The sequence below is a fragment of the Gymnogyps californianus genome, chromosome 1 (assembly GCF_018139145.2).
Source record: "Gymnogyps californianus isolate 813 chromosome 1, ASM1813914v2, whole genome shotgun sequence".
Taxonomy (NCBI): Eukaryota; Metazoa; Chordata; class Aves; order Accipitriformes; family Cathartidae; genus Gymnogyps; species Gymnogyps californianus.
The window spans coordinates 135,034,808-135,049,560 of record NC_059471.1 but is presented as its reverse complement, the minus strand read 5'-3'; the positions used below and the strand labels follow the sequence as shown (position 1 = coordinate 135,049,560).

Genomic DNA, 14,753 nt, shown 5'->3' with positions numbered 1-14,753 from the left:
TCCTTTGCAGTCCCTCTCTTCTCTCCCATTCTTCTGCTACTTCCCATACCACACAGGCAGTGACCCTCCTGCCCCACTATGCTGCCTTCCCTGACCTTCACACAGTTCTGCCAGTGACTCCCACTTCACACTCCCAGCCTGCTCTTCTGCCTCATGTACCTCTGTGGAACAACAGTCAAGAGAAGGCTGAAACCTGATTTTCTGTTTCCACAATCAGAGGAGCACTCATCTTGATTTCTCATTCCTAAGGAATGCAGAGAACTGGGATCTAACTTCATGTAAATAGAACAAACACCTTCACCTTATTTTGGAATCTGCCTGTCTTCTTCATCCTTCTTGTCTTTTCCTCCCTCTTGGTCCCTCTCTTAAATGTAGGAATGTTTACAGTAATTCAGGTCCAGTTCTCTGATTTTTAGATAAAACCCCAGAATCTTCCTGCAAGTCAGCTCACTCCCCAAACCCCATCCCTTCATCAGAGTTATGGCAGTTATGGGAAAATCTGCTGTTTGTGCCACTGGGAAGAAACTGCTTTGGCATGACAGCATAAGGCTTGCACACGACAGCGTCTATCTGGCACCTTTCTAAGAACAACACTGGCTTAAAATAAAATAATTTAAAAAAAAAATCTACAGAGAATCTATTCCCCTTCCCCTTCAAGTCTAAAAGCACGTCTCCTGTGGTGAAGAGTGGCACTGTTGTCCAACCACAAAAAGCCAGCAAAACACATGTGGGAGCAGCTGATTTCTTCCACTTGTGCATGTGGTGCAAGGGCTGTACAGGGATGCAACATGGAAAGGAAGGCTACACCCACAGGACTTCTGCCATCTTCAAATCTGCAGAAGACTGGTACAAGGACAACACTGATCGATAGATAATTTTCTGTGCTCACCAATAACAAGACCATTAGTAGTTAGTTGCCTTAATGGACAGCAAGGGAGACTAAAGTTAGGTAGCAAGAAAAGCTCTCTCACTTGTAGGCTAGCTAGGAACTGAACAGACAATCTCAGCAGCCTCCAGGATCTGCCTTGGTGAAGTTCACTAAGAACAAGTTTGATGAGCAGCCACGGTGGACATGTTTGGTATACACAGTCCTGTCTCAGAGCTGGAGTGGGCTAGTCATTCTCCTGAAGTCCTTTTCTAGCCCTGGGCTTACGAGTTTATCAGTTGACTTCACTGAAAAGAATGAAAGGGTCGTCTCTAATTTTTCTGTCCAGCACTTGCAATCAAAGTAACAAAGGAAAAAAAAAAAAATCCTTCCTTCTTTTCCCCAACCTTCACGTCTCACAGCTGAGGAGTTCCCAGCCCTCAGAGTTAGCCCTTCTAATACTGATGGAAGTGACGGGAAACACAATACTCTTGGAACGCTTCACAGGCAGGAGTGAGGACTGTCAGCATAGCACAGCCTTGTGTGACAGCCAGAGTGAAGTATTTCACAGCTCACTGAATGCTCACGGGAGTGCAGCCCATGCCATGGGCAAGGCGTGACAAGGTCAGTGTACAATACATGGCATGCCTTCTTCATCCAATGAAAGGGTTACACAAAAATGGCCATCCTGTCCAGTCACTCTCCTGGAGCTCCACCACACTGGCTTGTCTAGCAGCCTCTACTACTGGCTAACTACTTCCAGCTGTGGCAAGAGAAGAACTACAAACAGTGGAGTCTCCCCATCCCTCAGCGCAGAACCCCTCGTTAGCCTTTCAGTTCACCCTTTCATACACTGTCCCCCTACCCTCCCTCCCCTCAATTTAAAAAATAATGGTTATAATTAATGCATGGAAGGTGATGGCATTGTGCATGTGGTTCACTTCCAGTTCTCTTCCCCTCTTCTCAGGCATCCTCCTTCCTCCTCTCCAACATCCCCTCCCCAAATCCATTCCATCAGTCCATCTCGCCTGCATGCCTGAGGGGCTGGTGCTCACTTGCCATAGACGCTCTCATCGCTGTAGGCCACATAGAGAAAATAGTCCTCCTCGTGGTTATCCTGCAAGGGGAGAAAGGGAGAAAGCCCTGTAACTCACTACATGTGAAAACGCTCAACCAGGAGATCATTGTAACAACAAGAGGGCATAACCTCTCTTTCGCTGTTTCTCCTCCTTTACATCGAAGGCTTCACTTCCTCATACCAAAGAGAGTGTATAGCAACTCCCTCTCTCTGGCCACAGCTCTACTTCTAAATTCAGGCATTCACATTTCTGGACATAGCAAATTTACTTGAAGAGCCACAGCCAGAGTGTGCTGGAAACATGCAACAGAAACAGCTCTGACTGTTGCAGGCTGTGCAGCAGAATCTCAGCAGTGGTATGGCCTTAAGATCGAGAGGAAAGACTTGGAAGGCTTTAACAAGTGAAAAATCACCTCTAGATACTTCAGTATTTGGTAAGTGGTTATATTTGTCATGTTTCAGAACACTTTGACAAGTGGCTGTATTTCTAGTCCTGTTTTACATACGGGCAGTAAAGCTGAGATGTTAAGTGATTACACTGACAGAAAAAGTCTGCAGAGTGCCAGGAACAGAGTACTGATCTCAGCTCTGGACAGTTAGACATACCTTCCTCATACATGTCCACATTTGGAAAACTCCCTGCGTGTGATAACCTTATATTATCTTCATCAGTTCACATACAAATTGTCCAGTTATTGTCAAAAAGTGACAGGTCAAACAAGGCTCACAGCACCATTCTGGAGCTCTCCTATTAAAACACACTAACACAGCAGAAGGAGAAATCAAGGAGAAATCAATCCAGGCTGCAAACCAGCCATGATATAAAGGCTATATAATTGAGGAACGTTCCTCTGATGGGCACAGAATATGCCTTTAAGATCGATCAAATAACACTGCTCGGTAGAAATGCTGGGCAGCAACATTCACAGTGTCCTACAAGGTCCTCACATACACAGTACAAGCAATGAAAAAGTAATTCTGAACAAAGAATAAGTGTTCCTTGACAATGTATCTATAGACAGTTGGTTTCTCAGTGATACTGTGTTCTTTTACTGGCTAAAAGGAAATCTCTTTTGTACAAATAGCAAAGCCAGTGCCTACGTTCCACACACTCCCCACCCCACCCCAGACACAAACTTTTCTCTGAAATACGAATAATAAAGTGGTTTATTTCAACACATTGTTAAAGTAGCAGGATGAACATATCACTGCTGGGGCAACTATTCACCACCTGATAGGACAACCCTTTCAACTAGCAAAAAATCAGTTAAAATGATGAGGCTCCCTGGGCTCCTCTTTGTAAGTGCAGGATGGAACTTCCCTAAACAGATGATGGGACGCAGCCCAGGCCAAAGGGGTCTGTGTTCAGGCATCTGTGACCAAGCTGCACCCACTGCCAGCTGAGTAGTGCTCAGTTGTCCTTCAGTGAGGATATGCATTCTTCCGGACACTTGAACACAAGGAGAAAGAGATGGGCCAGGCTTACCTCATACAGCTGGCCCATGGTAGCACTGGTGGGAGGGATGGTATTATTGACAAAGAAGAACAGGGCATCTTCTGGCCTCAGGTGGATCCGCTTTCGGATTAAGAAGTAGAATTGGCCAACTGAAGAGGAACAGAAGAGAATGCCTTAGATGCAGAAAGAACGTTTTGGTTTGGGTTTTTTGTTTTTGTTTTTTTTTTTACCCTAACCATGGTTGTTTTCTCTTGGTGGTGGAAGTCACATGCTGTATGTAAAAAGTAAGGAAAAATAAACAACGCAGGAAAGAAAGCAGTAACTTCATGATTGTAACCACATTAGCAGCCAATCCACTTGGAGCTGGCAATTTCTCAGGTACATGCCTCAGGCCATGCACCCTCTAAATCCACACTCCACCTACTATGGTATGAAATGCTCTGCTGTGGGGATTGCTGGGAAGACCTCTAACTAGCTTAACCTTTAAATCCTATAGATCAAAGACACCTTAGACAATTTAGCCTCAGTGTAAATGGTCATACCATTCCTGAAAACAAATGCCTGAAAACAAATTCCTTACTATTTGCTCAAGCTATGTTGCACAAGAAAGTATTCTGCAATCCATTATATACTGCAAGAAAAAGAAATGCTGTTCCTTTAACTCATTCATGTTCTCAAATGAAAACAAATGTAATCACACACAAAATGGCCATGACCATTCGTAAAAGGAACTTCATAGCCATGACTCCACTCCAACCACAGGGGTGGAAAACGATGGGACTACTTCAAGAACTTGTCTCCTCATGCAACAAGGATACAGCCTCTGGCAACTCTGCAGCTAGGTCATCATTGACTGATGATTATCCTACTGCCTATGATACACAATTCAGTCATTTTCGTCATGGCTAGAAGTCAGCTGTGACACATGCATGTTAGCTAAGTCAGTGGGATACCTCAGAAGATCTCAGAGAATTCTGCATGTTGTAATTCAGGCTGTAAGGTACATAAATATAACAAGGACAGCCAGGTAAACTGGGGTAATGATAAGATGTTGAGCCTGCCTGGATATTTTCTTGGTGCTGATCATAGAGTAAAAAGCACTTCTGAGACCTCCTCACTGAAAATCAGGAAGAAAGGAGGTAGACTTTGTTACCTGTGAGGTCAGAAGGCACAAGATACTTCCTTTTGTCTAGGTCGGGTACTCTGGCTTTTGGTGCTTTTTCCACAATTACCTGGAGAAAGAGAGAGAGAGAGAAAGCAAGAAACAACCTATGAGTATCATAAAATGAAATGGACCAAAAGCATCAGTGGAAAAGGATATTACCCTTTGAGAGAGATGGTGCTACCAGGCCTTTAGAAATTTATTTAATCTATAACAAATACACAACATTAAAGAACAGATAGGTGAGAAGAAGACTTGAAATCACTGGCAATAGCTGTGCTGAGAGCTCAGGACTGCAGCAGTAAGCACAGTGAGTAAAAAATGGAGACTGGAACAGACATAAAAATAAACCATAATGGCCGAGAAAAAAAAATCAGGTCACCTTGATGGTCCCAATGCAGGTTAATTTTGTATGAAGGACCTGCCAGGAGGCTAATACATGAACACAAGAGGTATCACAAGTTGAACTGTTTCCAGGTTACAGTTCCAAACTGCCTGGCACAAATCAGCCCTACTCCCAGTAGTCCCACACTCTAATTTCTACATTCACCAATAACAAGTGCTCTAGAATGAAGCAAAGAATTAAAGAGAAACTACAGCTCATTGGGGAATGGTGGGTTTTTTTAATCCCCAGTTGTTCAGTAGTTATCTTCTACTCTGAAATTCATATCCTTTAAGGTTATTTTCCTTACTTCATATAGTTATGGACATTTCCTTATTCATATAAATATCTAATAATTAAAAAACAGGCTACCATCTGGGCAACTGGACCCACAGAGACCTTTGACATAAAATACTAATCCTCATTATATTCTAATGTCATTATGACATAGAAAAATATGAAGCTCAGCAGCTTTAAGGTCAAACAGACCAAAAGATCTTCTGCTACAGGAAAATTTTTGTTACCAGAGCTAGGTAAAATGTTTACCTCACAAGCAGGAAGTATTCCAAAGTGACCTGATCTCCTTCCATGAAAAGCCTTGGAAACCTTTGGAACTACTGGGTTTGTGCAGAAAAAAATTGCAGGCAGTTTGGTTTTGTTGGTTTTTTTTTTTTGTGATACATATTTTTGAACCGGTAAGAGATATATTACCTGATTCAATCTATGTGGCTTGCTGTTCTGCAGAAGCCATTTTGACCATCTAAACAAGAAACTGGATTTTCTGAACCTCCTCAACTTTTTAATTCATTAGACCCTATAATTGTAAATACTCCATCTGAGACACTATGGGACTAATTTCTAAGGGATCCATGCTCCCATAGCTCTTTGGCAACCCAAATCAGCAACTCTATCTGTTGTGTAACAGAGAAGGCTGAACTGCTGTAGACTAAGCCTTCTCTGGAAGCAAAATGGTGGTGTCGCATCAGTGAGACACTATGCTAGAGAAAAATGTAATGATGCTGAGCTTGGTGTATTTAGCCTAGACAAAGTGCCATGCTAACTCGACTCCTTCTAGATCCAAGTGAATATCTGCAAAGTATGTCACACCGTGGAGATGCTAGCTTGGATATCTCTTCCCTGTGCTCCATTTGGATGCTGCCAACACAGCCAAAACCCCTGAAAATTCTAAGTTTGTTTTTAAAATAGAAACGTGGTTGTCTCTGCTACTTCAAGAACTTCAAGCACCTCAATTAGTACAAGGCATTCAGGCTCTTTCAGGCAGTTTGTGGTAGGACATGCATTTCTGTACAAGATGCAGTTGGTAAATCCTATGAAGGAAGGACAGTTCCACAATCTCACTGAACAGGTGCAAGCTGAACAGCAACAGCACTTCGCACACTTTTTTACCTCCACATCCAACAAGGCAATACCTAACACAATAAATTGCAGTGGAGAGAAACCTTTAGTTCTTGCCTCCAATTTCAAAAACTACTGACAAGCAGAACTGCTAGCTAGCAGCACTGATGTGACCACCCTGACTCAAAAGGTTGGTTTGTAGCTTGGTCATTAGATAATAAAGGAAAAGAAGTAATGCCTATGAGGAAGAGGTGAGAGTGTTGGGGTTTCTAAGCCCCTAGGAAACATTTAAATCAGATCACCACTGAGCTTAAGAGAGATCTCCCTCTTGCAAAGAGGCAGGGAAGGAATGAAGGTGCTCTGCTAATCTATCAACTGTAGTCAGTTTGCTTGATAACACAGGTATATCTTCTGAAGCACTAAACCCTTCACACACACAAACCTACAAAGAAAATCCAAAGGGCAGATACAGATTATCTGTATGTCTGTTGTTGCTGGGTGGTGACTGTGGTAATGTGGGACCGTGCCAACAGTATAATCTCAGCAAACTGCTGAGATGTTATCAGGGCACTGCAGTGTAGGCAGCCAAATGGACGTCATCTTCAAGGATCCTGCTGTCAGGAAGGGCAGAGACAGAAGTGATGTAAAGAACAGTTGTCTGCTGCATTCATTTGCTCCGTATGCAGCTCTGACAACAGGCTACCCCTGACAATTCACATCTGGGCCTCGCCATGTGTCATTTTCATTTATCCTTAACTACAGCACACCTTGCTATTCTGGTCCTGGCTTTCTCCATAAAGATCTGCTGATGCCCCCTATCTTGACCTCTTTTACCTCTTACCAGACCGGGTCTGGTGCCGGGCTCCCCACACAGCTCTTCCAGACACATCTATCATGATCTGGTGTACAATCTGCCATGTTAATCCTCAGTTTACAGCTTGTCTCACTCCTGACCTACAGAGCCCTCTGCGGTCCTCATCATAAACCACAGAACCGCACATACTTCACCACTGACTCGCTGCGTGCTCAACCTGCTGTGCTATGCCAGGGGTCCCAAAAACAGGCAGGACAAATGCACCCAAATGCTGACTTCCAAAAACTTTTGCAAGTCCAGTTGAGGGCCACTCTCAAGATAAAAAATGGTGTTAGCCTGCAGGGAAAACATGCGGTATAACTGTTCCCCCTTGTCCTTAGATTTACGGGGGAGTCTAAGTTATTTTGCATGCAGGACCCCTGGGCAGTAAATCTAGGACAGACCTCTCCAGTGGGGATGGAAAGAAAGAACATTTGCAAAACGTTTATTAAAAAGGAACAAAAAAAAATAATCACAATTAATTCGATTTGTCTTTTTTTTTTCCCAATTATCATTAGTAATTATAAAGCTAGAAGTTTTCCACAGGCACTCCAAAGGGACCTAAGGATGAGGCAGCAAAGTTTAGCTAGAAGATGACCTTGTTTTCCAACTGACGTTTTTCCACAGGATGATTAAACAGGAGGGCAGAAAGACTGAGAAGTATCATTCTTCTCTCATGCAAAAGGAAAAGAACAGAGCAAGACTATATCGAAAAGACAGGCCAAAAGAAAGTAAAATAAAAATAAAGTAAAATAAAAATATCAGATGACAGGGATGCAGACCTTGTTTTCTGTGAAGAGTACCCGGTTAACCCACTCATTGTTCTCCTCCATTTTCACAGAGCTAATGGTAAGCTCCTTCCCCACCCCCCAACCCCACGCACGCAGGCTGCCAGAAAAAGATCAGCAGCATTCTCGCTGTCGAGTTACTGCGGATCCCAGCAAAAAAGGGTGTATTACACCCCGCACCCACCCACCAATACAGACCTTCCTACATAACAAGTAGCCACAGCTTTGCGCTAAAGAGAAAAGCAGCCTAGAATTTGAATCAGATCATCAAGATCACAATCACCTTTACTAATCTCATTTCTTTTGCCTTAAAAAATAAAGAAAGAAGCAGACGACAGCCGACAAGGAAAACAAAGGCGGCAGAGCGCGGAGGTCTGCCAGGCGAGCCGGGCCAGCAGCAACCGCCGCCGCTGCCCTCACACCCCACACTCACAGGGACTCTGTCGGGATATTTCTTCCTGATTTTCTCCCCTTCTTTTTTCCTGTACTCGAACGGGTGGTCTTCCTTGTACTGGAACTTCATGCTGCCGGGCTGTCACCTTCCCTCCCGAGGGCTGCTGCGGCTCCCTCCCCTACGGCCGGGTACTTGGCGAGCCCCCGGACGCCCCCGCAAGCGCAGCGCAGCGGAGCGCAACCCCGAGCCGTGCCGCGGGAGCGCACCAGCCGCTGACGGCAAATTGGGCGCTGTGACGTCACGGGGAGGCACACCACCCCCCTGCCCCCTCCCGCCGTCACGATGCCGCCGGGGCGGGGGCTCTCGCTGGCTGCGGGCGGGGCTCGGGTCCACGCCGCCCGTGGCGGGGGGGGGGGGGAAGCGCAGACGCTTCACGCATCGGGGAGGGGGGCAAGAAGGGATGTGCCACCTTCCAGCCCACGCGTGGCGGGGGGAGGCGCCGCGCAGGGTCGCGTGTTTGTACATTGATTTATTGCGTGGCAATAATTAAATAATAAAATAAATACATAATGATAAATGAAAAATAATATTTTTTTAAAGGTAGCAAAATAAACATACGATTGAGCAACGCCACAACCCCCCCCAGCGTGACTCTGGGGTTATAAACACAGCACGAACAGGCACATAATCCCTCCAGCACTGCGGGGATGGCCGCGTTGCTCCTCCCTCTCTCCCGACCGGCGCAGCAGCGTGGGGCGGCGCTCCGCGCGTGGGAGCGGGGCTCGGCGGGGGTCCGGGGCTTGGTGTCCCCTGTGTGAGGCTTGAATCCCTCTGCTTGTCTAAAACGGGGGTAATGAGCCTGACCTATTCTTTAGGTGGCTGTGAGATGTAAGACCAAAAAAATGCTAGTTTTCGTGACTGTCCCTGTCGCTGTCGGATCTGGATTATTGCCCTGTTTATAACATCTCAGTTAAACAACAAGGGGCAGAAAGTGTGTCACGTAATGTGCCAGACCAGATGCACGTTACAAACAGCAGACAGTTAAAGGGAACTGTTTGCAAACAAGCCAAAATAGCCAGCCAATTTTAGCCCAGTTACTCAGCTGACACATACTTGGAATATCTTTGGGTTTTTTTCTAGGAGTAGTTGGGCTCACAATTATTTACTGACCAGCAAAAGAGAAGGTATTAATGAATGGATCAGCATGCTCAAATCAGCACAAAAATTAATTGCTGCTACCCTGGGGACAATGAATGGGAATGTATCAAATAATTCTTTCATTGCATGCTTCATCCAGAGAAGCAGAACTTTTCCAGGGAGGTACTAGTTGTAGTAGTAGGGGCTGAGTGGGACAGCAGACTGCCTCAGATGCATAAGGTGACTCTCCAAGGCCACACCACTGGCAGAGGTGAGAGGACCCAGGTTTCCCATATCTGATTCAACCCTGTGCCAGTGTGTTGACTCAGAATGAACAAGGGTAGGAAAAGACATCGTTGCTGTTTTGCTGGCACTCTGCTCCTACAGCGTGGTTAGAATGGAAAAAAATCCAGACTATAGCAAAGAGTCAGCTTGGATCCTGAAGAAAATGAAGCTGGATGCTCCTTAATGATAAAAACAGGATCAGGGGAACATAAAGCCCTGGTCTTTTTCTAGAAGTACTCGTATAAATGCTTTAGCCTGCCCCAAGAAACTCAGAGGACTGGTGGCTTTATCCCTATGTGCTGATATGCACACTTGAGTTGCCTGCAGGGTGGGACTCACGCCGACACCAGGGGTATGAAGGGCCTATTACAAATCCTCACAGCAGATCTGGGATGTTAGCTTATGCCCTCTGCCTTGTAGAGAACTGTTTCATGTATTGGCCACCACCCACCTTTGCACTCAATAGCATACTGCTTCTTGAACTCAGAGGCCTTTTGGTAATGCTCCCTCTCCAAGTCCTGGTGCACTGTGATCTCTCATCTTGAACATAAGTAGGAGAGATATAGAGGAAATACATTTACTTAGTTGCAGATATGCTCAGATGGTGGCAGCTCCCAGGTAATCTTGCTTGGCACAGGAGTGTAAATGGGCATGGGATAGAAATCTCACCTACACTTATAATGTCGGCATGTACAGCTGAGCCTGTCACTTTAAACCGCCTTTGTGGTCAATGGCAATAAATAGGCATGCTGGGGTGGGATTTTTCTCACCTGAATCATGACATCTACTTTTGGATGGCCAAAGTGTGCCCCCAAGAACTCTGGCAGGTGCTTTTACTACTCAGTATGGTGTAGTGTGACCTCCTGCACAGCTCAATGGTCAGCTCCAACAGATGCATGCCTAAATCTCTTAAGGATAGAGCAGCCCACAGCAGGAATGGCATAGACTGGTGTGTCCCAGCCTTCACTAGTTTATGTGCATAAGGTTTGTACAGGAAGCACCATCAACTTGTTTCTGTCTGTCCTAGGACATGCCAACATTTCCCCATGGTTGCAGGGAGTGTCAGAGGATCTCAGAAAGGTGAGTCAGAAGGAAGGCATTATTTTTGTGCAGTACCATAGTGAATAGCCTAGACTGACGGAATGCCAGGGTTTAGGCCTGGGGAAAACTCTGGTTTCATGGCATTGTGCCTTTCTGTAATACCCATGTTTGGCCTCCTTGCTTCCTAACTGCCTCCAGCATAGCAGTTGCTAAAGTGTATTGAAGGTCTGTAGTGATGTAGATGCCTCTTCCTCAAGGACAGAAGAAAAGAAATTTTCTAGCCTGTTTCACCCAGGCCACCAACACGTTCTGGCAATTTGAAGAGACTGATCTCAAACTCCTGTTGTCCTGTAAATCACTGTTTCCATCTCCAGGACTGTACCCAAGGCAGCTGAGCTAGCATCTACTTTGAATTTCTGCTGACAAATCAGAGAGGAGTTTCAGGGTTCTTCCCTGGCCTGATGCAAAGACATGGCCTGCAAGTGCATTGCTAGGTGAGTTCTCCTCCCCCAACAAATCCCACGTGAAGATCACAAATCTCCTTACTGAACTCTTCCTGCCCTGATGATGCAGCCCTGGATGTGCAGCCACAAGCCTCGCTCCTCCCACTTCCCTGCTTCCTCCCCGTCAGGCACTGACTGCCCAGCCCTCTCCTCCAGCTCAATAATAACAATAACGTCACTGGCACAACAGCAGGCAGGAAGATGATACATGCAGAAGCAGTGACAAACAGCTAATCATCTGACTTCGAGTTCTTATTAAAATGTCAACCCATGGGCATGTGACAAACCCCACATTCTCGGTCTGTGTGCTAGAGGGAGGAACTGGAAATGGGGTTGGCTAATTTTCCTACCCTGGACTGCCAGCACAAAGTAGTCCTCCGCAGAGTGTCAAAACAATATACTCTTTCTTAACCTAGAGTGTCAGAACAGCTCTGAGTATGTAGTGTATTGCTGTGTCTGCAGCTCACGTAGGCAGAGGTCCACTTTAAAAGGGATTCCCCAAGCGTTGCCAATGCTGTAACCATAGAAGCAGGAGATAAAAATATTTGCACAGAATCTGGGGGCAGGGTTTGCAGCCCGTTCCGTACCACACAGTGTTCGAGGAGCACTGCTAGGAGCTCTACAGTGCACTACTGTGAAGTGAAGCTAGCTTAACTGGCTAAAATTCTGTGAATTAAGGATAAAAATATCCATTATTTGCCCTGTGTTTCTTGGAGATGTCATCTAGGTGGACGTCTCCTGGCAACCCCCTGGAGCTACTGTTCAGCTGCCTATAACTCTGGACTCCCTTGGATGTTTCTTTCATTAGTGCCTCCCCTTGGGTACTTATTCCATTTGTGCCTCCATAGGCTGACTTTATGGTTTTTTTAAATCTTTAGTGTGGATTCAGCATATCAAATCCTCTCATCAGAAAACTTCTGCTTTGTAGTCTGAATGGTGATTAAACCACAGAGGGCATACTGGAAGTCACTTGTGATTCTGCTCTGCTTGATGTCCATCCATGGCACAGTCCTTGCCTGGTGTCTCTCCTGCACTACTTGTGACTGGTCACTAGTTTCACTTGATGCTGGATCTGTAGCAGCCTCAGAGCCAGTACGGGCACATTGGCCCTGGGTGAGGGCACAGGGTTAGTCACTCCCAGCAAACAATGGCTAATTGTGTAGATGTTTTCCTTTCCTCTAGGAAATGGCTCTGTATGGTCACACTGCTCTATTTTCTACAGCTTCTTATTTTTTACAAAAAAGCAGCTCATTCCTGCCAAACTGATTGCATGGCCCAGCCTCAGCTCAAGTTGCTTAAATGCATACAAATGATGTTATGAGGAGATTAAGGAACATACCTTGTTGCATGGTGAAAAGCAGCAGTAAAGGACAAAACCTCAGATCTGAATAACACAAGTCTGAGTTCCCTTTGTTCCAACCAATGGTTTGGAGTGGCCTGTTGGGGAGGGGTATCATTGTTACTTACAGTCCTGTGAAAACAAAGGAGCAACACAATGGTGGGGCCAGTGGGGTGTTTCTGAAGACAGGTCTTTAAGTACCACATGTTCTAGGGGAACCTAAGGGTGGCATGCACAACTCCTTTGCAGCACCTGGAGTTGGTGTACTCTTGTTCCCCTCATGTGGCTCCAGCCCAAATGATGTGCAGGCTAAAGGTAGCCGGTGGAGACTGGTTGCTCTTTCTCCTTTGAGATCACTTGTCCTATGCTTGCTCGGGTCCCACCCTTTTCCTAGTGTTTGGTGAAGGGTTGAGTGAACAAGTGAGCCGAAGCCGAGTCAAGGGTCAGCGACTTGGTTATGATATAGTTATCTTCAGTACTTTGTGCATCATTTTCCCCACCTACAGATAGAATACTAAGGCTTGTCTGGTGCGTAGGCAGTGTGACAACATGGGTAAAGTCTGTAAAGTGCATGGGGATCTTTGGATGCAGATACTTCATTATTCATACCTGAAGAGAATTGCTTTTGATGGTATTCTTTCCCTTGTGCAGGATATTGGAGTACTCTGTAGAAAATAGGTACTCCAGTGCAGCCAACTTGACACCAGTGGCTGTACACAGCAGCTGAACAAACCCTAAAATTATTTAATGATTAACAGAAACCTTTTATTTATTTTCCAATGTATGTTATTCTGTATTTGTGAGCAATTCATGTCCCTATTGCTCTTCAGCATGGGGAAAACAGTTGCTACTTGAATATTTGTTTAAATGTTGCATGAAAGTATTAGTTCTTTATGCTTAATAATATTTAATGTTTAATTTTAAATCTGAAAGCATAAAAGATTTCAAAGTGCTTATTGGGCGATACAATACAACAGACAAAGTATATTCAATGTCCAGACTCAACAGTGAGATGGAACCACCACTAATGGAGTAAAAAAACCCAGCTGAATAACAGCAAGTCGCAGTACCAAGTAGCAGTTTATCTCTGTAAATAAGTAAACTTGCTATATTTTTATGGGGTGTGAATCTGCTTTTTCACAAAGTACATGTGATCTTTATTGACTCTGTCCTCATTTTTGGATTGTTTGTGAGGAGAGAACATCTTTGAATCGTAACAGATCTGAGGGCGAGACTGAAGTGTCTCCAGTCACTGACACCTGGTCTTTGCTTTTGTACACAACCTGCTATGGTTAAATAGAATGTCTGTAGGTCTGCTTCTGTTTTTTGTTTGTTTGTTTTAATCTGGTGTTTTATCATGTCCTATGGGCTCTGAGTGCTCATCTGAGGTCAGTTTAGTAGGAAACAATCCCTGAGCAAGTGAAGTTATATCTATCATTATTGTCACTTGAAATATTTTGGATGTCTTGCCATTAAAAAAAACCACTTGAGGGTACCTGCTCTAGCACGTACCAACTAAGAGTGAGACAAGCAAAGAAGGATGTGAGCAGACAGGAAGGGACAGGAGAGTTAGACAATACTGGCCCTGGTCAAGGGAAAACCGCTGAAATCAGCAGGTAATGCCCCGCTCCCGGTACGAGTCACCTGTAACTTTTCCCCTTGAAACTGAGAAAGGAGATAGCAGAGGTGATTTGATGCAGAGGAGGGGAAAACTAAGAATTTTACATTTTCCCCTTATATTGAACATCTTAGAAAAAAATTACGGTGTAATTATTACTGCAAATTATTAAAAACTGCGCATTCCTGTTTTGCTAGGCAGGATTGCTGCCCTGTGGAGCAGGGCTGCCATCTCGTGTTAAATGCCCGTACAGCTCGGGGCTCGTAGGCAGGAGGAGAGGGGTGGAGGCGGCGGAGGAACGGTATGTTCCCCTTGGAAACGGTTGTGAAGGCTTCCAGGAAGTTTCTGGGCTTGATAGTGCTTGACGCCTGTTCAGCAGATCCAAATGTCTCTGCTCGCTTCAGGCTTTTACTATGGAGTAAACAAGAGCCTTCCAAGAAATGTTCTGCAGCTTGGTGGAGAAGTCAGGCTTGAACTGGACTTCAGAGAGTGGCTG

At 45.1% G+C, this 14,753-nt stretch overlaps 1 protein-coding gene across 1 annotated transcript; it reads right to left on the bottom strand.

Moving 5' to 3' along the window:
* Nucleotides 1-1,762: 1,762 nt before the first annotated feature.
* On the bottom strand, nucleotides 1,763-8,569 carry GABARAPL1 (GABA type A receptor associated protein like 1). The gene is made up of 4 exons (XM_050909319.1): nucleotides 8,374-8,569; nucleotides 4,553-4,631; nucleotides 3,430-3,548; nucleotides 1,763-1,982 (listed from the first exon to the last, which is right to left on the bottom strand). Exons 1-4 carry the CDS (start codon nucleotides 8,461-8,463, stop codon nucleotides 1,917-1,919), a joined length of 354 nt encoding a protein of 117 aa, XP_050765276.1. The 5' UTR covers nucleotides 8,464-8,569; the 3' UTR covers nucleotides 1,763-1,916.
* Between the last annotated feature and the right edge of the window lie 6,184 nt (nucleotides 8,570-14,753).

What these genes read in the sequence shown, in the direction of transcription:
- GABARAPL1 (XM_050909319.1), bottom strand. Translation starts at nt 8,463, where the DNA reads ATGAAGTTCCAGTACAAGGAAGACCACCCGTTCGAGTACAGGAAAAAA. An exon ending in TGTGCCTTCTGACCTCACAG is followed by an intron (nt 3,549 to 4,552) that starts GTAACAAAGTCT and finishes GTTCCTCTTCAG; the next exon opens with TTGGCCAATTCTACTTCTTA. An exon ending in CCATGGGCCAGCTGTATGAG is followed by an intron (nt 1,983 to 3,429) that starts GTAAGCCTGGCC and finishes CTCCCCTTGCAG; the next exon opens with GATAACCACGAGGAGGACTA.